The sequence below is a fragment of the Medicago truncatula genome, chromosome 2 (genome assembly GCF_003473485.1).
Source record: "Medicago truncatula cultivar Jemalong A17 chromosome 2, MtrunA17r5.0-ANR, whole genome shotgun sequence".
Lineage (NCBI taxonomy): Eukaryota > Viridiplantae > Streptophyta > Magnoliopsida > Fabales > Fabaceae > Medicago > Medicago truncatula.
The window spans coordinates 50,010,845-50,032,919 of NC_053043.1; the positions used below are offsets into that span (position 1 = coordinate 50,010,845).

The 22,075-nt window shown below is 31.9% G+C and overlaps 4 protein-coding genes and 1 non-coding gene across 7 annotated transcripts; 4 read left to right on the top strand and 1 right to left on the bottom strand.

Moving 5' to 3' along the window:
* The first annotated feature begins 387 nt into the window (after nt 1-387).
* LOC120578420 (acidic endochitinase) lies at nt 388-4,911 on the top strand. The gene is made up of 3 exons (XM_039831140.1): nt 388-447; nt 1,764-1,815; nt 3,914-4,911. The coding sequence occupies exons 1-3, from the start codon at nt 388-390 to the stop codon at nt 4,909-4,911; spliced, it is 1,110 nt and encodes a 369-aa protein (XP_039687074.1).
* A 1,969-nt stretch (nt 4,912-6,880) lies between these two features.
* On the bottom strand, nt 6,881-6,953 carry TRNAK-CUU (transfer RNA lysine (anticodon CUU)). The gene has a single exon. It is a non-coding gene; the product is annotated as a tRNA-Lys (tRNA).
* Nucleotides 6,954-9,381: 2,428 nt separating this feature from the next.
* On the top strand, nt 9,382-12,315 carry LOC11432045 (uncharacterized). Of its 2 annotated transcripts, none has more exons than XM_003597719.4 (7): nt 9,382-9,566; nt 9,834-9,881; nt 9,987-10,119; nt 10,513-10,616; nt 10,742-10,886; nt 10,988-11,131; nt 11,426-12,315. In XM_003597719.4, the coding sequence occupies exons 2-7, from the start codon at nt 9,841-9,843 to the stop codon at nt 12,155-12,157; spliced, it is 1,299 nt and encodes a 432-aa protein (XP_003597767.1). In that variant the 5' UTR covers nt 9,382-9,566; nt 9,834-9,840; the 3' UTR covers nt 12,158-12,315. The 2 variants fall into 2 exon arrangements, with proteins under 2 accessions (XP_003597767.1, XP_039686844.1); XM_039830910.1 differs by lacking the exon at nt 9,382-9,566 and adding an exon at nt 9,682-9,729.
* Nucleotides 12,316-13,382: 1,067 nt separating this feature from the next.
* LOC11436359 (methyltransferase-like protein 22) lies at nt 13,383-16,434 on the top strand. Of its 2 annotated transcripts, none has more exons than XM_024775950.2 (9): nt 13,383-13,553; nt 13,636-13,740; nt 13,830-13,909; nt 14,203-14,305; nt 14,799-14,849; nt 14,989-15,142; nt 15,372-15,510; nt 15,659-15,764; nt 15,885-16,434. In XM_024775950.2, exons 1-9 carry the CDS (start codon nt 13,415-13,417, stop codon nt 16,046-16,048), a joined length of 1,041 nt encoding a protein of 346 aa, XP_024631718.1. In that variant the 5' UTR covers nt 13,383-13,414; the 3' UTR covers nt 16,049-16,434. The 2 variants fall into 2 exon arrangements, with proteins under 2 accessions (XP_024631718.1, XP_003597768.1); XM_003597720.4 differs by having other exon boundaries at nt 13,385-13,553; nt 15,882-16,414.
* A 1,793-nt stretch (nt 16,435-18,227) lies between these two features.
* On the top strand, nt 18,228-21,916 carry LOC11433060 (protein ROLLING AND ERECT LEAF 2). Its single transcript, XM_003597721.3, has 4 exons — nt 18,228-19,314; nt 19,866-20,041; nt 20,387-20,610; nt 20,935-21,916. The coding sequence occupies exons 1-4, from the start codon at nt 18,228-18,230 to the stop codon at nt 21,728-21,730; spliced, it is 2,283 nt and encodes a 760-aa protein (XP_003597769.1). The 3' UTR covers nt 21,731-21,916.
* The last annotated feature ends 159 nt before the right edge of the window (nt 21,917-22,075 follow it).

Below are 22,075 nucleotides of genomic sequence, written 5' to 3' on the forward strand. Positions count from 1 at the left end.
AAAGAATGATAGTGGATGATCATGAAAGATTATCCAATATGTCAAATCTTATTTTGATTATTTTTTATTCAAAATTGTGGTAAGTATGATCTGATTATTCACTGTGTTCGGAGTCTAATCAAAACTCTATTTTGATTAATGGAGAGAAACTATACCCTATTAACTCTATTAGAGATCCTACATACGTAGACAAGGAAATTCAATCAAAATTGACCTTAAAAACTCCCGATCATTCAATCTTAACTAATATGATTTATTAGCCATTTGAACCCTAAAATTTGTATTTTAAAATCTGTAAATAAAATAATTTCAAAATATTCAAGTGAAAACATCTTGAAACAAAAAGTATATATCAATTAGATTAAAAAATCCAATGGGTAACTTGAGATGATACCAGCAGTGCCTCCAAATCCTCCAGCCTCAAACTTTCTCCCTACATTGTTCTTGGTAACATATTCTTCCCAAAACTCCATTCTCCACTCACCAAATCCTTCTTTTTCTTACTTAAGGTATATGACTAGTGTGCATTTGTTTTTTATAATTTTTTTTTGAAGGGATTTTTTTTTTTCTTATTATATTATTAGTAGTATTTTGACTTTAGTTGCAATATATTTTAATCTATTATGATCATTTTAATATTTTTAAATGTATTTATTTCTTAATTATTATAATTAATTTTTCTAGTCATTATTACTCAAATACTGAAGTAATTATATTCTATTAAATATTCTTTAAATAAAGTTTAATTAATCAAAGAATTAACTTGGTGTAATGAAACCAAATAGATAGCTGATTATTGGCATTATTCAATGAATATTTTACTACCTGGCTATTTCACAATCATTAAAAAAATGCTAAATAAAAGAAAGAGAATTCTAATTATAATAAATTATTCTTGTTAACTATTGTTGTATTTTAATTATCATATATCCACAGTGAAAAAAACCTAAGAGCGCTTAGATGAGATGACATGAGTCTCTTCTAACTTGGTGTCATATGCTTACTTTTTAGGCATGAGTCTGGCATTCTGAAAGCTTGATAAGACCTGCTATTTTGTTTAAAAGCTTATTTCATATAACATCTTTAAATAAACAATGTGATCTAAGTTTAAATAGTCTAGCAAACTAATATATCAATTAGATTAAACTCTCTTTTGATAATCAACATGTGTTTTTAGAAAAGTTGACTATATATATTGTACCATATTTCAATTCTATTTAATAATAATACTTTTAAATATGCAAAAAAATTAATGTATTTTAATAAGTTTAAATTACTTAAAAAGTTAACAAATTTTTATTTTAATTCAAAGTACAAAATATAATATAATAATAAATAATATTATTTATATTTACTTAAATAGGCCGGCCTAATAGGCCTAAGAGGCTTTTTGAATAGTTTGTGGTTTGACCTTTTAAGCTAAATAGGCTTTTAAAAAAGTCTAGCCTTCTCAATTTAAAAAAAAAAGTCTGACCTGGTCTTGCCTGTTGTAGGCTAGACTATAGGCCGACCTGACCTATTTCCATCTTTAAATGCACGTAATATTAATTAGAGAAAACAATTAGAAAAAAAAATCAATTAACAATATATTGAAAATTGAAATAGACACTATTTGTTTTTTTTTTTCTTTTCAAATGTGATAATTATGGTAACACAATGTTTATTATGTTTACTAAACATTTACTATTTAATTGTACTAGTCCAACACTTGTATTTAATTTTAGTGACGATATTTAGAGATGGATTTTGTCCGTATTAGATAGAATTCGTCTCTAGTTTCAGTCTCTAGTTCCAACTCATTTATATCCATATTATGTTTAAGAAATATCATTAAAAAGCTAAAATTATGTTCAATAGGGACAACAAACTAACAACAAAAAAATCAATTTTATTCTTAAAGACTAAAATTAAAATTTGTTATAGATAAAAAACTTATTTAACCTGCAAAATATAAATCAACATGAATATATGATGGTGGCAACTAGGCTACCCATGAAAGAATGATGGGTAATTTACCCAACCAATACACATTAGCCACATAAGCACATATTCATGAACTATCTTGACCCCATAAATAAATTGCTCATTTTCATTGGTTGGTGGGTAAATTATCCACCATTTTTCAAAGGTAATTTAGAAAAAACCATATTATGATACCAACTGTGCCTCCCACTTCATATCTACCCGCCACAAACTCTTTCCACACTACTCCTCATAACATACTCCTGCAAAAACTCCATTCTCACTTTCCACAAACTTTCTATATATATTTTTTTTTTACATCATTGAGACTGCATGAACTACTGATAAAAAAACCTACAATTCAAATTCGTTTTTTTAGGGTTTAGTTTTTTCACGGATCAAGTTGTACTTTGTGTAACAAGGACAGTTAAATCATAAAGAAAGCCACTATGCTGGTTGATGTTTTGAGCAAATAAAGAAAGTGTGTTTCACGTTGGATGTTGGAACTAATGATTGGGAGATCCTAAAACAATGGTTGGGAGATCCTAGAATCTTATACCAACCGAAGATCCTAAAATCCAAACAGAAAAAAAGGACAATGATCAATTTTTAATATCAAATTACATATTCTATCTTTATTTTAGTAGTACTATATTATACTACATTTATACATTATGATTCCTCGTGGACGGTATTTTTAGTTGATGAAAAAGAGGCAAGGTGAATGGACGTGTGCATTTACTTGCGTGCCAAAAATCCTTGCCTGATATTATTCTATTTTTAATTTTTTTAACTAGTGCTTCGGGATATTAATTAACATTTTCTTTTTATCATTTATGTGATGATCAATCTTGATACTTGGCCAATATCTAGAAAATCCAATCTCGTCTTTCCAAATTCTTTCTTAACTTAATCAAATCTCTTTGTTGAATTTTTTTTAATCAAATCTCCTCTTTTGTGATGAAATTGGTACTATGAAGAATCAAATCTCTTCTTTTTTGATGAAGTTGATATTTACTATGAAGAATCAAATCTCCTATAATTGATGAAAACCATTTACCAACAATATTAAATCATAATTCCAGTCAAATTTCGAGAAGAATTGATAACTAATTATCACTAGTCGCCTAATAATAATCACATTTTTCAAAATCTCATACATTTTTACATTGGCAAAGGTTGAGAGTCTAAGCTTAGTTTTAGCTTTTCATATCAATCAACTGAAGATCTTAAAATCCAAACAGAAAAAGGATAATACTGTATTCATTTTCTTAACACCAAATTGCATATTTTTTATTCACTTTGTTGCTATCGTTATTTTTTAAATTTCTTATGTTAATTTTTACGGTTGAAAAAAAAAAAAAAATTTCTTATGTTTTCTTGGTTTATATGATACCCCACGGACGGCATTTTTCATTAGTGAATCTATGTATTTTTGTGCATTTAATTAATTCGGTTGGAGCAAAGAATAAAGATTGATAGACACTTTTAATGTGTAGATCATTTTGTACCACTCTCGAAAATTTCAGGTAACTAAATATATGGTCTGTGTGATCACATTTTTTCAGTTGTGTGACCACTATTTAGAAGCTGAAAAATGTGGTCACGCAACTAAAATGCACGTGACCACTATTTTTCTATTTAGTTAACCAAATAAATTCTGAAAAAATAGGGGTCACGCAATTAAAAAAATGTGATCACACAAATCATATATTTGGTTAACTGATACAGGGGTGTACACAATAAGGGTGTCTACCTATCATTACTCTTGAACAAATTAACATTAATTATTGTCTTTTATAGTAAAAGAGTTAAACCAAAAGCTCAAAGATATAGCTAACAAGTTTTGATGATAAAAAGAACTATGTAGACTTTCATTAAGAAAAAAATGTAGAGATGATTAGAAATAAAATAGTAGTACTTTACTGTTTCTCTTTGGTTCTAAATCTAGTCCTTATTACCTTCCTATTATCTAATGCTGCAGAATCATCAGAGAACATTGCAATTTATTGGGGTCAAAATAACAATGAGGGTACCCTAACAGAAACATGTGCAAAAGGAAACTACAACAACTACTCCTATGTAATCATAGCTTTTCTTAACAAATTTGGGAATGGAACAACACCTGAAATCAACTTAGCAGATCATTGTGACCCTTCTTCCAATGATTGCACAATGTTAAGCACACACATTAAGAATTGCCAAATGAAAAGGATCAAAGTCTTGCTTTCAATTGGCGGAGCAGATGGAGAATATGGTTTAGGTTCCACTGATGATGCAAAAAATGTTTCTGATTACTTGTGGAACAAGTTTTTGGGTGGAAATTCATCTTCACGTCCATTTGGCGATGCTATATTAGATGGTATTGATTTTGATATTGAAAAAAACTCCAAAGGAAAACAAAACCAACAACATTGGGAAGAACTTGCACGTTTTCTTAAGTCACGTAACACTTCAACACAAAATGTTTACTTAAGTGCAGCACCTCAATGTCCATACCCTGATGGAGAATTAGGCGTCGCACTTGAAACGGGCGTTTTTGACTATGTTTGGATACAGTTTTACAACAATCCTGAATGTGACTATAGTGAAAGCGAGGTTAACCGCTTGTTGGATTCGTGGAAGCGATGGACAAAGTCGTTAACGTCGGGAAAAGTGTTTTTGGGATTGCCTGCTTCCCCTGCAGCAGCAGATAATGGCTATGTTCCAGCTGATTTGTTGTGTGAGATTGTAGTTCCTGTTTTAAGGATATCGCGTAACTATGGCGGTGTAATGCTGTGGACAACACACTATGATAAACAAAGTGGATACAGCAACTACATAAAAAGTTCTCTATGCACACAACAAAAGTCTCCTGAATGTGGAGGAAATTATTATTGTAGCCACACAGGTTCTTTTTATAGACTAAACTTGGTCGTAGTTCTCTGGAAACACTTTTTACTATTGTGAGGATAGTAGAAACAGTTTCGAAAGAAATGTACTCAAATTTTGTCATTTTTTTTTTCATTTGCGTAGTAGTGAATTTATATGTATGTGACAACTTACAACTCGTGCATGAAATTAATTAAGATCTTGTTCTATCAGCTAAGAAGTGGTGGATATGGATCATCATTGGAGTGGGGGCAGCCCTTACAATTTCTGTTATCCTCTTCTTAATTTGGCTGTACCTTAAGAAGAAAAGAGAGAACACAAGGTAATTTCTCGATCACATATATAGTAAATTTTATGTGCTGTGTTATCATTTTAAACAGAAGAGCTATTCTTCTTCTTTTTCATGTCAATTAATCAGTGGATGGAAAAATGATCCAAAAGAAGGTGTTACATGAAATTGAAGGTAATGTTGTTCTTTCTGACAAAGCAAGAAGTACTGAAATAGAGGAGGAAAGGACAACATCTAACAACAGAATTATGCAGTAAAAGAATTCAAATGATGCAAAATTGGATTAAGTAAAATAATAACATTTCTCCACCCTGAATAAAAAGTTGATGTGTTTGTGGCTTTTGTCATTCATTTTTTAGGAGTAATTTGTTTTATTGAATCATGAGGAACTGGTGAACCTATATATCATCAATTAAATAATTAAAAGAGTACCTAAAGTGGGTGAAGCACATGGCTTTCAGGGTTGCCTCTAGCAGTACCACAATCCCTTTTAATTTGATGCACATGAACTTAACCTGCCTCAAATAGTTAACTTTTCTCCCCAATTTCTTTTTTTAGTCCACCTCAAAGCATTCCCTATATCTAGTTACTTATGCAGTCCGAGATGATTCACAACTTAATTTAAAAACTTTAAATTAAGTTAAAGTAGATGCAAATTAAAGAGATGATAAAATGTTGCACATACATTACATGGTGTGTTTTAGACAGAGATTCAAATTTGTAATATTTCTATATTCCACGTTAAGGTTAAGTGTATGTGAGTTTCATAGTTAATTACTTAAATAAAAAAAACACATAATGTAGTCTTCAACAACATATGCTTACGTTTACCAACATTGCTTCTAATATGATTACTTAAACTGAAATGATCTACACGACAAAAAAAAAAAAAAAAAGACAAGTTATATATAATATAAAAGGTGAATTCAATTATCCAAAAGAAAGTTGTGGTTGGGACTACCTACCTAAAATAAAATGATAATTTAGACATATATACTAGTGAGCGATATTTTCGGCTAAAAGGATACAAAACTAGGAACAAGTCATCCATCATGTTACAAATTGACGTGCCCCCACTCACTCTAACCAAACATTATAATGATGATAACCTGAAATCAAGCATGAACGAACTCGTGCTTTTTAGTAATTAACTTTGCAATTTTGGATAGCGTCAATCCACATTAATTCTGTTTGCAAAATAAAAAAGCATAAGAAAATTCTCCTCAAATGATAATCATTACATTGATGATCATAAAGTTATGGATAGAGAGGTAGAGAAGAGGAGTATTTGAGAGTCACCATGTCGCAAATGTTTGTTTGTCAAATGATAATAACATTTGAATTTATTTTTAAATTAATTTTTTTTTAGGATTAAATAAATTCATATAAAAATATGACTTCATTTTTGTTTTTTTGAGGGAATAAAAATATGACTTCACGTTGAATGATTAGATTAGATAGATAAATGATACATATCTAAACAAATTCTATAGATACCAAGGTGTTCCCCTAAGTTCAATTTTTATATACATAAAATAAAATAGACTTAATTGTAGCACCAAAAGTCACTTTTTAGGTGAAAATAGAGAAATCAAAACGTTTGATTTTAAATGGGGACTATTAAGCTCAAAAAAAATAAAAATGGGGACTATTAAATCAATATCAATATATAATACATTTTTCTTTGAATTATTAACCTTTTTTTAATAATAAATTTTAATAATAAAATTACATAATAATAAAATTTAAAATAGTGTACGCCCACCGTGGGGCTCGAACCCACGACCACAAGGTTAAGAGCCTTGCGCTCTACCAACTGAGCTAGACGGGCTACTTTTTTTTATCTATATTTGAAATGAAACATATTTATAAGATATAAATAAAATATATATAGAAAATTATATTGGAAGGGGGAGACAAGAGGACACCAAACAGTGGCAGAGCCAGACAAAAAAAATTGGATAGCCGCATCAAACTAAACTTAAACGCGTGTTGATGTAATATTGTTCCTACCTCAAACATCGCTGTCGAATAAGGGATAATTTTCTAAATGCATTTGATAAGGACTCCATTTTAGATACGCTCTTCGTATTGCATTCATTTGATTTGGTGGATATTGCCAAATTAGAATACACTTTCTAGGATCACGTCCTAAAGAATTCTCAAAGTTATCCGGGTTTACTCTATTAAGCTTTGAAGGACGGTGCTCGTTTTCTATTGGATTCAGGTTCGGATGAAGAAATTATAACTTCTTCATCTCTTTCGATATCATCGACCTTCCTCTTAAAAAAGGAATCAATTCTTCAACTCTTTGTCTTAACTTTTCTGATGCAAAGAAAAAAAAAAACAAATTTATCAAAATGATATATATAATATAACTCATAATTACAATTTGTATCTAGTAACAAACCAATTTAAGATACTTCTAACTGTGTTGTGTTAATGAAGTACAAAGAATTTCATAATTATAGTGCTAAGACTCTTAATGAAGTACTTTTAACCAATTTATATGGTTTAATAAAACAGTTTCAAATAAATGGAGTGGAGGAAAGCAGTGTCGCAATCACATCCAGGGAGGAGAAAAGTTTACGTGTTTTAGGAAAAAAAACTGAGGGTGGCATGATTGTAATTTTTATGTTAAGGTAAGGGTAAAATAGTAATTTCCAGTAATGAATGGGTAGGCCATGGCCAGCCTCTGTCCCCAAGTGGCTCCGCGCTCCGCCACTGACACCAAACCCGGTCGTTAACCTTTTTTAGATGATAAAATCAATTATCTCAAATATATGAACTTATGAGATACAACATTGATATACATGATCATTTGAACTCTTTGTAGATAATCAACAACTTATGATGTTTAAAAGTCAAAAGTGTCAAAGCAAATAATATAAAACACGTTGATTGTCGGAACACGATTTCTCATGTTGTTTAAAGACTTTGATTTAAAGTTTAAAAAACTAAAACATAAAATGCCTTCACAAAGTAAACAAAACCTTAATTTATTGTGTTATTGTTTTTCATAGATTTCTTCCCAAAATATATCATATTTAGTGTTTAAGATGTCTCGAATACGATTACTTCCGACGCCAATAACTTATGGAAAACCAAACAAATTATATTATTTTTTTGATGGTATCTGGGGTTGTCCTTACCAACTGAGCTAAGTTTACGATAACAAACAAATTATATTATGACTTCATTGAAGTTTTTTCTAACAACAAATTGTTGCCTAATGGTTGTCCAATTTTGTTTGCCGGCGTCAACGTACGTGGGAGCAAACACATTATCGATTGCCAATTGTCGAATTTCATAATCCCATTGTTCGTGGTCTTTTTCTTTCATTTATAAAAATGTTTAACAGAAACTTGGGGCAGTTTTTGATGCTACACATCTTATTCTTGCTTTTAATGCCAAAACATAAGAATATACTAGTGGTATATAATTGCATGCAAATACATTTTATTTATTTCACTTTACTGTGACTCTTGAAAAAGACACTGAAAATGGACATTATCAAAGGTTTAACAAAAAATAATATCTCCCTAAAAAAAGAATATGATGATCACATGAATGGATAAGGAAGATGAAGAGTATATTTTCTAAAGTAGAAACGTAAAATAAAAGGAAACCACATAATCCTAATTGCGTTTTTTATTTTTTGTGAATTTGCGTTTTTGTTTAATACTTGCTTAATAATCTATTTGATCTATTATTATTGGCAAAAATAAAATCAATCCATATCACACCTCCGTTCTTGAATTTTAACATACTTTTTTGGTCTATAATTTTTTACCCAATCAATATTAATTCAGATGCAAAAAGAGAAAAGCACTAATCCAAATTTAGTGCACAAAATTACTGTCTGTTTTTATATATTTAGATAATTAACCGTCAAATCAAAACCGTTAAGCTACATAGCTGGCAGCAGCTGCACAACCTTTTCAATAGCAAATGAGCAGCTGTATAGAGAGAGAACTACACACTCACATAAACCAATCACGGTCGTCTGCAGTCCGAGTGCACGTAATATTTAATCCCAACTGTTGTTTTGAGATCAGACAATTGATAAACGCGTCACGTGTCACTGACACAATTACACCGGAAAATCTATTTACCACACACATGATTTATGATTTGGTTTATACAGAAAGCAAAGCCAATTTCGTATTTTATTTATTTTTGGTGATTAGAAGAATGATGCATATTTATCGGTTTCTTGTGTAAGAAACTTTCATAGAAGTCTCTTATTTTTTTTGTTCTCTAACACAAATACCCTTTCATTCCTTTCATTTTTCTTTCATTCTTTACGTCTTTCAATTTATAGATTCTGGCACTGACAAATTTCATGACCATTCCTCTTTTTCTTTTGTTCCAAAATGTCACATGAATCACCTATGATTCTTAATGGTTACCAACTCCAGAGAGACAACACCCTTTAATTCTTGTAATATTCTCTCTTTTACACCTCATTTTCTGTCATATCATATCCTAATCTTCCTCTCTAAGTTTTCTCATTCCTCATTATAAAACCATAATTTGTATCAAGGTCTTTTTTCTTTTCTTGAATATTTCTTGAATACTTTTTTCTCTCTCACATATTATATAAGGTTAACGTTCATTCTTATTTTCAGCCTATTTTTCATTTTCACCTTTACATAGCAATTAACATCCTCATTAATTTGGATCCTGTTTCAATACAATTCTTTCTCAGAGTGAAAATGTTTCAAGGATTGTTGAAACCAAAAAGTTATACAAAATGGTAAACACTAAACACAGCCAATGGTTTTTCTTTTTCACCTTTTCTTCATTCTGTTTTTTTATGATTCTGTTGTTGTTTCTAATTGTTTTTTTGGAAAATTAACAGCAAAAATTGCTTGAAGTTGATAAAGACAAGATTAGAAACAATAAGGAAGAAGCGAAACGCAGTGCAAAAATTTCTTAAGAAAGATCTTGTTGATCTTCTCAAGAATTCTCTTGAATACAATGCATATGGAAGGGTAATCTTTAACTTTCTTGTAAATTTTGATTCATTCTTAATTAATTTTCTTTGACATTATTTGTTTCCTCATTAACACCTTCATTTTCGGCCTGGATTGTAGTGTAAGGAATAATTCTTTTTCTCCAATGATTTGTTGTTTAAAATTAGATTAGTCTCACAAAGATTCCTACATCTTGCATTGATATATTATTTTATGCACGTATAATATGGCTATGTGTTGTATGTACATTATTATTATACAAGCAATCTAATTATGTTCGGAATATATATGATTATGAATTATGTAACATGTATTAGACTAATTATATGTTTTTCTTCTGTATATGAAGAAACTTGTCATTTTATCATAGTTACTGAATTTGTATGGTAAACTGTTTGCATTTGAAAACAGGCTGAAGGGTTATTGGTGGAGCAGAATATGTCAGCTTGCTACGAACTCATTGCCAAGTTTGCTGGATGCATATCGAGTCATGTTCGAGAATTTTCTAAGCAAGAGTACGATTTTCTTCATAATATATGTTTATGTAATTATGTATACATTCCTTAGGTCCATTTACTTTCTATGCTTCATGTTTTAATTTTTACTTCAAATAATAAACATGTTTTAATCTATTCAACAGCAATTGCCCTGATGAATGCAAGGAAGCCATACCTTCATTGATATACGCTGCTGCAAGATTTTCCGATCTTCCAGAACTACGCGATTTGAGAACATTGTTTCAACAGAAATTTGGGGATTCTCTTGATCCTTACACAAGTAAAGAGGTAACCAATGAGACCATTCTTATATATCTCTTACCAATTCACATTCTTGTACACTGTTTTCTTTGTTTACATGACTTACTTGAATAATTGATTTTCACCAGTTTATTGAGAGATTGAGGCAAACTCCTCCTACAAAAGAAATGAAGATCCAGCTATTGCATGAATTAGCACAAGAGCACTCTATTGAATGGGATAGGAAGGCTTTGGAGCAGAAACTTTATTTACCTCCTCCTGTTTTACATAAAGTAAATATCTTTCACCTATCATTGTTTTGTTTGCTATTTTAATGATTCTAACATATCTTTAGAATAAATATAAAGCTATGCTTTCAGCTTAGTCCATGTTTGGATTCACAGTATGTTTGGCGAAACCACAGTGAGACTAAATATGAATTTGTTGAAACACTAAAATGTAGTTTTTGCTAACATCATGGTGATCCGCCGTGGTTATGTCAATTTCATCGTTAATCCAAACATTCACTTAAAACTTGATATCTCCTACCAGGGATGACTTGTTGAAAGGAATGCTACTTTTTGCAGGAGAAAGAGAAACCAAAACATGGTCAACAAAATGATCATGGTGATTTGAAATTCCAAAAGAACATTAATGATAACATCAAGCCTAAAACAGATGATTTCCAATGGAGGGTGCGAAGAAGCAATGAAAATGAAACTGCTAGCACTAACGGTTCATCCCTTGATCGCAAAAAGTCTCGTTCAAGTTCATTCGAAAATGTATTTGAGGAGGAGGAAACAGAAACTAAGAAACCATTTTCCAATAAGCATGTTCCACCTCCTTATGTCAAAGAAGTTAAAGTCGAAAGCAATATGAAGAAAACAGTTGAAGCTCTACCTGCTGAAAAGCCGAAACCAAGATCAGTGAGAAGGAGACCTCTAAAACCACCACCTGTTGAAAACACAGTTAAAGATTTTTCTGAAACAGGTGGTGCATTGGATGAAGAAATGATATTAGATGGACTTTTAATGCGATACGTTAACAAACAAACTCCTAATGAACCTGGCATGGGAAAAGAACATGTAAAGGATCAAAATAGAAGGTATGAAAAATCAAGTTCACCTGTTGCTAAAACTTGGAGAAGAAAATCTCTTCCTCAAAGAGAATCAAGTAGGATGGATACATTACAAGCAAATGATAGAGCTACTTCCTTAGTACCTGAAATGATGAGGACAACAACCACAGGGCATGTGCATCCTAGTCTACCAGATTATGAGGACTTGTCGGATCGTCTAGCATCTCTCAGAAGAACATAATGCCCTATGATATTTTTTGTAACTTTGGATTGGATATTTCTTATGTTTGTTAATTCTCCATATGGGTGCTGTATAGACTCTATTGGTATGTTTGTATTTTAAGATTTGAATCAGGATATATGATAAATTGATCGTCTAGACTATAGTTTTTGACCCAATTAGTCAGTACAATTTTTTATAAGGCATTTCAGTTGTTATCTTATGTGTTGTAGTCCAATGTAAGTAATCAATTCTTCATTCTTACATACATCAGTTATCTAACATTTCCCTTTACAATTTTATAAATAGCAAATGCTCTCAAACCTTTATATACAAACATGGTTGTCTGTAAGATTTTGACATGATACAATCACCATGCTAATTTCAACAAATGCAATTTTGTAATATTTTAGCAATTCAAATACAAGATTGGTTTATGATGTTGATTAGCCCAGTCCACTTAAAGGAATAAAACTTGATTGTTGTTGTATAATTTAAATGGACGAATTCAAATTCATGATTAGTATATGATTGAAAATCTTGCAATAATTAATTTTAATGAGAGAATTAGAGTGGTGCACCATCAAGTATCACAAAATTAGAAAAGATGGACCAAGACCAACTCTATCTTTCCAAGTTCTTTTTGTTTGAAAACTTGATATTTGACTCGAATTTTTTCAAGTTATGTTATGGGATCCTCCTTTTTGTCCCGAATCATGTTATGTAATTCGTACCTCTTAAAATGAGATGAGATTTGAACTTTGAATTCTTACATACATTTTAAGAGTTTAGTCTCTTCTGCTAGACCCGACCTCATCATTTATACGAAGTATTTTACTTCACTTACGAAGAAAGGGATAACTTGATTAATACTTTATTTTACTCTGGTTCCTCAGTTAGATTAAATTTTTACAAAAACAAACAAAATTTATTGAGTTGGACAACCACAAAGATGATAATTAGCTAAGAGGTCCTCTACATTGCTTAAAATTCAATAAGAACATTAATTTGTTAATTAGTTACTAGGTTAAATATATTTGGAGTCCCTACAAAATCATAAGTTTTTAAGTTTAATTCCTATAAAATTTTAATAGTAATATTAATCCTTAATTTGTAAGAATAATCTCTATTTTAAAAACTGTTTAAAGAAAAATGTCTTAAAAATAATTCATATAAAATGAAGGAGTAAAAGTGAATATTTTTTTTTGCAGGACTAAACTTTGAAAGTGTATAATTTTGTATATAACCCTTAATTATTTAAATTTTGGTATATGCAAAATGGAACATTCATCTCCGTCGCCGGAAAAAGAAGACGGCGGCGATGAGGAAGTGATGAGCGAAGTCCACCTCGGTTGCCCACCCAGATTCTCTGGTCCTCATATTTCCCGTTTCACCATTTCCCTTCCACTTCTTCACGGTAACTCCCATTTACTTTACACTTTATTCAATTCAATTTTTGTGTAACCGAAACTGAACTTAGATGCAACTCTAATTTTTAGATGTTGATCACATCAAACACATTCTCAGTTCGGAAAATGAATCATTAGAAACTCAGATTCTAGAATTCGATCAAGATGGTGACCTTCTTCTACCTCGCCGCACCTGTAATTACTTCTCTAATACTTTAATCATAGCTTTACAATTAGATAATAACATAACATTAATACTTATGTAACTTGGTTTATTGTTGAAGCAATTTCGTCATGTAAAAATAGCTACTGTGTCAGAATTCAGCATAATATCACTTCTTCAATTCCAAATGTTGGTTTGCAGGTAACCTTTTAATGTATTAATGCCTGTTTGGATTGACTTATTTGAGTTTATTTCCAGAATAAGCATTTGTGAGACTATTTGAGAGAACTTATGACATGTTCATAAGTTGTTTTCAGCTTATTATCACAAGCTTTCCAAGATAGCTTTTGAAAACAACTTATGGCTTATACGGAAACAATTTAACTTTTTATTTTTTTTATAGAAATATCTTATATGTAAGTGCTTATCATGCTATAAGCTGCAAATTAGGTTGTTTATCCAAACGAATCCTTATTCCGCCCCTTTCCTGTCAGGTTTGGAGAGCTGAACTGGTTTTAACTGATTTTATATTGCATAAAGCATTGTGTTCGTCTGAATTTCATGGAGTTATTGCATTAGAACTTGGGGCTGGAACTGGTATATTCATAATCACTTTCCTGTTTCTTACACTTCATAATTTTTGCTGTCAATTTTTTTAAGACTAAAACTGAAATTACAAAACCTAAAAACTATGACTAAGAATTGGAAAATCCCTAAATCAGCTTTGTGCTATAGGCTTGTGACATAACATGTTCAATCCAAAGCTAGTGGTTATGAAAATATTCATCCAATGCTTAGATGCATGATTGAATTCAACGGCACACATTCATGTTCACTGTAGAAATTCATGCATGGAAAAGTATTGTTGTCATTTGAATAGTAGAGAATAGAAACAATAACTAATATGGCATTATCTTTAGTTTTCCAATTGCCAAGTGTTCAATGAAACATTTGAGGCACTCCTCAAGATTAGTTTCAAAACTGTGGAGATGAATAATAATATCTGTTAATTTCAAAGAATTTCATGTTTTTTTATAAAGATTTTTTTTTTACGATGCTTACGATTTCCAGTTTTCAACTATGTTGCTAGGCCTGGTAGGTTTGTTACTTGCACGTACTGCAAACAGTGTATTCGTAACAGGTGGGTTTGCTCTTCCCAAATCTATTGTATCTATTTACCTTGATTCATGTTTTCGTGGTGCTCTGTTTGATTTCATTATTTTTCATGATCTTTTAAGTATGATGACCTTTTTAAAAGGCTGGTGCTTATTTGATGGCAGACCGTGGGAATCAAATACTTGACAACTGTGTGAAGAATGTTCAGCTTAATCGTGGATTATTGAATAATCCAGCTACAATTTTTGTACGTGACCTTGATTGGTTTGATTCCTGGCCTCCTAAAGCAAGAGTAGAAGAAGCTTCTCACACACAAAGGTAAAGTTCATCATTTTGATGAAATTTTTTCAAAAATAATTATTGCTCCTTTCTTTTTCTTTTGGGGTTGGGATTGAGTTTGTAACTTGAGACAGCAATGTTGGTATATGTCATATGTTTTGCAATATTTTCCCTCCGGTTCATAATTTCCTTGGATGAACATAGCTACTTCATCTTTTTAAAAGTAAATCTCAGGTGCACATCTCAATCACTTCATGCTGTAATCCAGGTATTCTTGGACTTCTAGAGAAATTGAAGATGCAGAAAATGCTTCTTTGCTCCTGGCTGCTGATGTTATTTATAGTGATGACCTGACTGATGCATTCTTCAGTACCTTAGAGAGATTAATGTCAAGGGGTTCGGCTAAGGTATGAGTTAACTTGGTTTTAAATGCTATACGACTATCCTGTTTTGAGTCAGTGTGGACTATGGACAGGAACGTCATAGGTTGATCTGTTTTGAACCACGAGTGCAATATTCAATAGTAGTTATTTGACTCAGTCTATCTATTTCTAGGTGTTATACATGGCACTGGAAAAGCGCTACAACTTCAGTTTTTCTGACCTTGATGTCGTTGCAAATGGATATTCACATTTTCGCAGCTATCTTAGGGATGTGGATGGTAAGCTCCCATAAGCACATAGTGTAGTCATGACTCAACAAAAATGTGTTTTACTGAGTTAATTTCATGTAGTTATTAATTATAGAATGCTTGATGTAACATTACTTATTATTGCAGCAGTTGAAAGCTTTGAGTCTGCATGCATACCTAATTTTGTGGGCAAGCAGACGGACATCTCTCAAATTCCACAGTATGTTAAAGAATATGAAAGAACACATGATGTCGAGATTTGGCAGATCAAGTACTGTGGACCAAGACATGAAACCTCAGTTAGCACGGGATAAAAGTTCGAAGCTGTATTCCATTATCAATGTTATTTATTTTGCTCAATTTTATGTAATTACTTAAAGTGTAGCTGTTTTTTTTTTTAACTTCAACTGCATAGCATAGCATTATTATTAGAGGACTTTTTAGCTACTTTTTAATTTGAAAAGTTATCTAACAAAGATATGGTTGGTATTGTTTTACCGACACATCTTTTGGTCTAATATAATGATGATTCATGAGAAAATGTTAGAGGGGCCAAGTATCAGGTTTGAGTTTGGTAGAGAATGTTTCAGAGGCCTTGTCATGTGTTGTCATGTTTTGGCTCAGATTTGTTTGTGCTGGTGGTAACAGTAAACTTTGAGAAAGTATGGCAATAAATTAAATTCCCAGAGATTTCATTTCAGGTCGAGTGGCTCCTAATACAGATGTAAAGACTGTATTATAGTAAGAACTTCTCTTTAAATTTAACTGTCCATACAACTTCATTAAGCAGCTGTAAAGGAACCAACTTCGTTGCTCCTTGACAAATATACTCTGGCTGGCATAACCAATGAAAACAATGACAGATCTTAAATCACCACTTTGAATCATTATTTGGCCAAAATCATTTTACATGCATTCTTCAGAACATTATTTTTTATTGGTCAAAAATCGTATAGATCCATCACATTTATATGAGACCTATATGATTTGTTGAGACTTATAGAATTTTAATCAACAAGAGTCGGCACGTTAAAAGTGTGTTTGAGATGATAGTATTAACACAGCTCAAATACATTAAAGTTTGTAATACTCCATCCAACAGGGATCAAGGCCAACGCTTCTATGTAAGTTGTTTATATTGCTATGCTTTTTTAAGTAATTTAAGCATAGTAGTATTATTATCATGTAAAAAAGTATAGTATTTTTTTTTTTCTTTCTTCCTGGATAATAATACTATTAGTTTATGAAATATGGTTCCTTATGAAATCACAATTCCAAATAAGTGAAGTTATCTCATTAAAACGAAAAGTAAGTCAAGTCATGAGAATTAAGCTACTTATAAGAGTTTTACTTAAAAAGAAGGCTACTATCTAAGTGGAAGATTATAATTTTAATGGTATTGCTAACGAGTTCCTTTGGAGCATTCATTATGGAGCACTCTTTAACCATCTTAATTTAAGAAATTCATTTAAAAAAGCAAACTATTTTTTTTTTGGTATTTTAATTTCAATGTATAGAATTTACAAATTTTTATAAAAACCTACTATTTTAAGGTGTTAAAAGGACTCCGTTAACGTTTCCTTAATTTTAATCATACATTAATATATATATATATAAAAGCATTAAATAAAAAATTGTCAAAATAATAATCAATATTTGTATTTTCAAAATATATGCCCTAATTTAAAAATTGTTAAAATATGAATGGCAACACAGATATCTGAAAAATAAAAACATAAAATACTTTTCAAATATATGCATAATCTAAAAAACAAATGTTTTTACAGGGTAAACCGAAAATCGCTAATATTACAGGGGTGAACATATATTAACCATATATAAAAAACATAAAATAAAATATTTTATCCAAAAAAAAAAAAAACAATATTTTGTATTTTCGACATATATGTACTAATTTATAAATTTCAGCAAAATAATTTAAAAACATACAATACTTTTCAAATATGTATGTATAATCTAAAAAACAACAAATCATGTTTATTTTTAAACAAAGCAGAAAAATATTCAATGGAAAAGATTTAGATTTATAAAAAATAAAAATATATCTAGACACAGATACTGAACGATTTTAAAACACATGTGAACGACATGCTGCAAAAATTAGACACAAAGCATGACAGGAATCTATTTATTTATGAGCTTAATCAAACTTATTTTTTAGCATGATATTTCCAAATCCCGGTTAATTAACAAATATTACCCTTTGCTAATCCCAAGTAATTTATCATCAGATATGATCGATTCATCACAGATCATACAACTGTAGCAGTAGTTAAAATAATAAAAAAGAGAAAAAGAAAGTTGCAAGGTTTTCTCAGTGAACACTCTTTGGTTTTCTTCATCTTACTTTTTTCTCTTTCTCTGCAATTCAATTCAACTTATCTATTGTATTTTTCCAAAATTATTATCATTAATTATTCATTACTTCAATCTCTATTCACCACTTCAATTGAGTAAATCAAATCAAACGCAATGGGTTGTAATCAATCGAAGATCGAGAACGAAGAATCAATTCTCCGATGCAAAGAACGAAAGCGTTACATGAAAGAAGCTGTTTCATCTCGTAATGCTTTCGCCGCCGCTCACACCGCCTACTCAACCTCCCTTAAAAACACCGGCGCCGCCTTAGGTGACTTTTCTCACGGCGAAGTTGCCAATCCTCAATCAACCACCATCGGTGATAATTCCTACATACCAGTACTACAACCACCTCAAAAACCCTTCGACATCCCTCTTCCTCCACCACCACTTCCTGAAGATTTCTCTCCTGCGCTTCAACGTGCTGCTTCCATGCCTGAAATCAAGATCAATAAGCCCGATCCTAGGCCCATGCCCAATCCCATTCTCGAGGAAGAAGATGATGAAGAACTAGAAAATGAAGGCTCTTTGAGGAAAAGAAGAAGTAATAGAAACGTTGGTGTTGGTGTTGTTGTTGGGGGTGTGAATAGTAATAGAAGATTAGAGGATGAAGAAATTGAAGCTCCACCACCTATGCCGCCACCTTTAGTGAAGCAACCACCGATTAGTAGTGATCATCTTGGTAATAACAATCAAAGTCATCATCATCATACTATGTCCAATCCGCAACAAAATTCCGCTGCTTGGGAGTATTTTTTCCCATCAATGGAGAATATTGCAGGAACAAGCTTGAATGAAGAAGGCGAACATGGAGGAGGAGTTACATTCAATAGAATGCAGCATACTGCAATGCCTAGTAGGGTTGGTATTGTGGAAGAGCCTGTTACAGCTCGAATGGGTGTTGGTGTTGAGATTCCTGGGCATATTCGTGAGCCTGATCATATCCCTGAGCACGAGGAAGTGATGGAGTCGCCGATGGAGTCACCGTTGCCATCGGGGTTGAAGATGAAGCAGATGCCGGTTACGCCTCCTTCAATGGAGGCAAAGAGGATTGTGAAACATAATAATAGTGTTAATTTGGTGCAGATATTTACTGATCTTGATGATCATTTTCTTAAGGCTTCTGAAAGTGCTCATGAGGTTTCAAAGATGCTTGAGGCTACAAGGTTGCACTATCACTCCAATTTTGCTGATAATAGAGGTACTCTAATGCATTGCACTAGATAGTTTTTATCTCTCTATGTAGACTGTGGAAATTTTGAAAATTATTTGCTTTTGAATTGTTTCTCACTGCATAATTGTTTGATGATGAACTTCTAATTTTAACTGCTAATTTTAAGACAAATTGACGGGAATGGTGTTGATTACTTATGTCTAGCTAGTTTTATTCAAAAAGAAAGAATCAATCTGCGTGTCTGTTCTATGCATTTTGCCTTTTCACAAGAGTGGCTAGAATTCATTGAATGTTGCCTTATTTGGTTGTGCCATACAAAGAGAAGACATGAGCAAGAACTAGTTATTAGGGTGGATAAAACAGAGGATAGTTCTAGAGTTAAAAGCAAAGGAACTATTAGAAAAATCCAGAAAGAACAATTTAAATGATTTTTCATTAGACATGATTTATGAAATGGGGTTTCTGTGTCACTTAGTTTATGTAGTTCACCCCTCATAGTGACACAAGTTTTATTTTTTATTTTTGTTATAGGTTTCATATTAAATAATATTTATGCTTTGCTTTTTTTCTTATTGAAGGACACATTGATCACTCCGCAAGGGTCATGCGAGTTATTACTTGGAATCGATCCTTTAAAGGAATACCTAATTTGGATGATGGGAAGGATGATTTTGACTCAGATGAGCATGAAACTCATGCTACCATCTTGGACAAGTTGCTAGCTTGGGAAAAGAAACTTTATGATGAAGTTAAGGTAAGTTGACTGAGCCAAATGTTAAGTAATAGGAGTTTTGCTCGCTTTTTTCTCTCTTTAAATTTTCACAATTTTCTTACAAAGTCATGGCATGGTCATGGCCATGCCGTGGCAGGAGTTTTGTATAATCAAGTTGGCTTTTAACTTTCGTATAAAGTCATGCTACTTTATATGTCAACATAAATGTATACATCTGCTAAGGTTAGTTTCTATTTTCTCTGTCTGCCAGTCATTTTGCTACTGCTCTATCTTCGCTTAATGTTTTGTTAAACATGCAGCCATGTGTATTTGTGTGTATTTTTTCTTGATCTTTTCTGAATTTTTCCACTTCATATAATGTTGTAGGCTGGTGAACTAATGAAATTTGATTACCAAAGAAAAGTCGCTTCACTAAACAGGCTGAAAAAAAGAGGTAATAACTCTGAAGCATTGGAGAAAGCCAAAGCAGCTGTCAGTCAATTGCATACAAGATATATTGTAGATATGCAATCATTGGATTCGACAGTCTCAGAGATTAACCGATTACGTGATGAACAATTGTATCCAAGACTTGTTAAGCTTGTTGAAGAGTAAGTTATAATTTAGAAATTAGTATTTTATAATCACCCATGTCTAGTAGTCTTGTAGTTGTAGCCTTAAAATGTGTGTTATTTTTCAACTTTTTCCCCATTTTTTCAAATGCTTCTTCATTCAAGTCTATAGTAATGTTTCCCTCATGGCATACTTGTTTAAACTCTATTTAACTGAAAGTAAGTTGGTGATTCTTGTAGGGAAGCTGTTTATCTCCCAACACCATTAATACTTGAGTCCAGATCTGTATGAATGGACAATCATATGCCCATACAGTACAATCTTCTCTGCTAATTTTGATGGGTTTTTTCTTTTGACTGCAGGATGGCCGCTATGTGGAAAAAAATGTTATCTGAACACGAGAAGCAATCGGAGACTGTGACATTGCTGAGATCGTTGGACCCTTCCCAATCTCCTAAGCAGACAAGTGAACACCATCATGAGCGAACTTATCAGCTATTGGTTGTTGTTCAACAGTGGCATTTACAATTTGAGATGCTAGTCAACAATCAAAAGGGATACATAAAGTCCCTAAGTAATTGGTTAAAATTAAATCTTATCCCTATTGAGAGCAGTTTAAAGGAGAAAGTTTCTTCACCTCCAAGAGTTAGAAGTCCGCCTGTACAAGGTCTTCTCCATGCATGGCATGACCGTCTAGAGAAAATTCCCGATGACCTTGCTAGGACAGCTATAGGAAACTTTGCTGCTGTGATAGATACTATTTTCAATCAACAAGAAGATGAGATGGTTTTGAAGAGGAAATGTGAGGAAAGTCGAAAGGAACTTTCCCGCAAAACCAGGCAATTTGAGGATTGGTATCACAAGTATATGCAAAGGAAAATGCCAGAAGAAGTTGATCCAGAGGCTGAAGATGCCAATGCTCCTGATGAAGTTGTTACAGAGAAGCAGTTTTTGGTTGAACAAGTGAGAAAGAGGTTAGAACATGAGGAAGCAGAATATGAAAAGCAATGCATCCAAGTAAGGCAAAAAACTTTGGGAAGTCTCAAAAATCGCATGCCAGAGCTCTTCAGGGCCATGTGTGATTTTTCTCTTGAATGTTCTAAAATGTACATGGAATTAGGTTCAATATCACAGCACCTAGGCCAGAACTCATCATGAGGTGGTTTGCGTATTTCATTATGCTTATTTTTTGTGGGTAAATTATTTTTTTCTTGGATATATGTTATATGATATTACTCTTGAAGTCTCCTGATTTGTGGATAAACCCTGAAGATTAGGTATGGTAATGATAAATAAACTACATTTTGATTTTGATAAAATTGCAGAGCATGAAAGTTGAATGAATTGATGCCCTTATTGTCTGTTCATGTTCCTATCATACGCCATGTTGTGCTTTTGACCTTCGTTATCACATTTGTAATGAATTTAAACCTACTGAACCCATTTGAACAATCTGCATACTGGTTGATTGAAAATATATGATTTATATAAACCGTTGTGCTT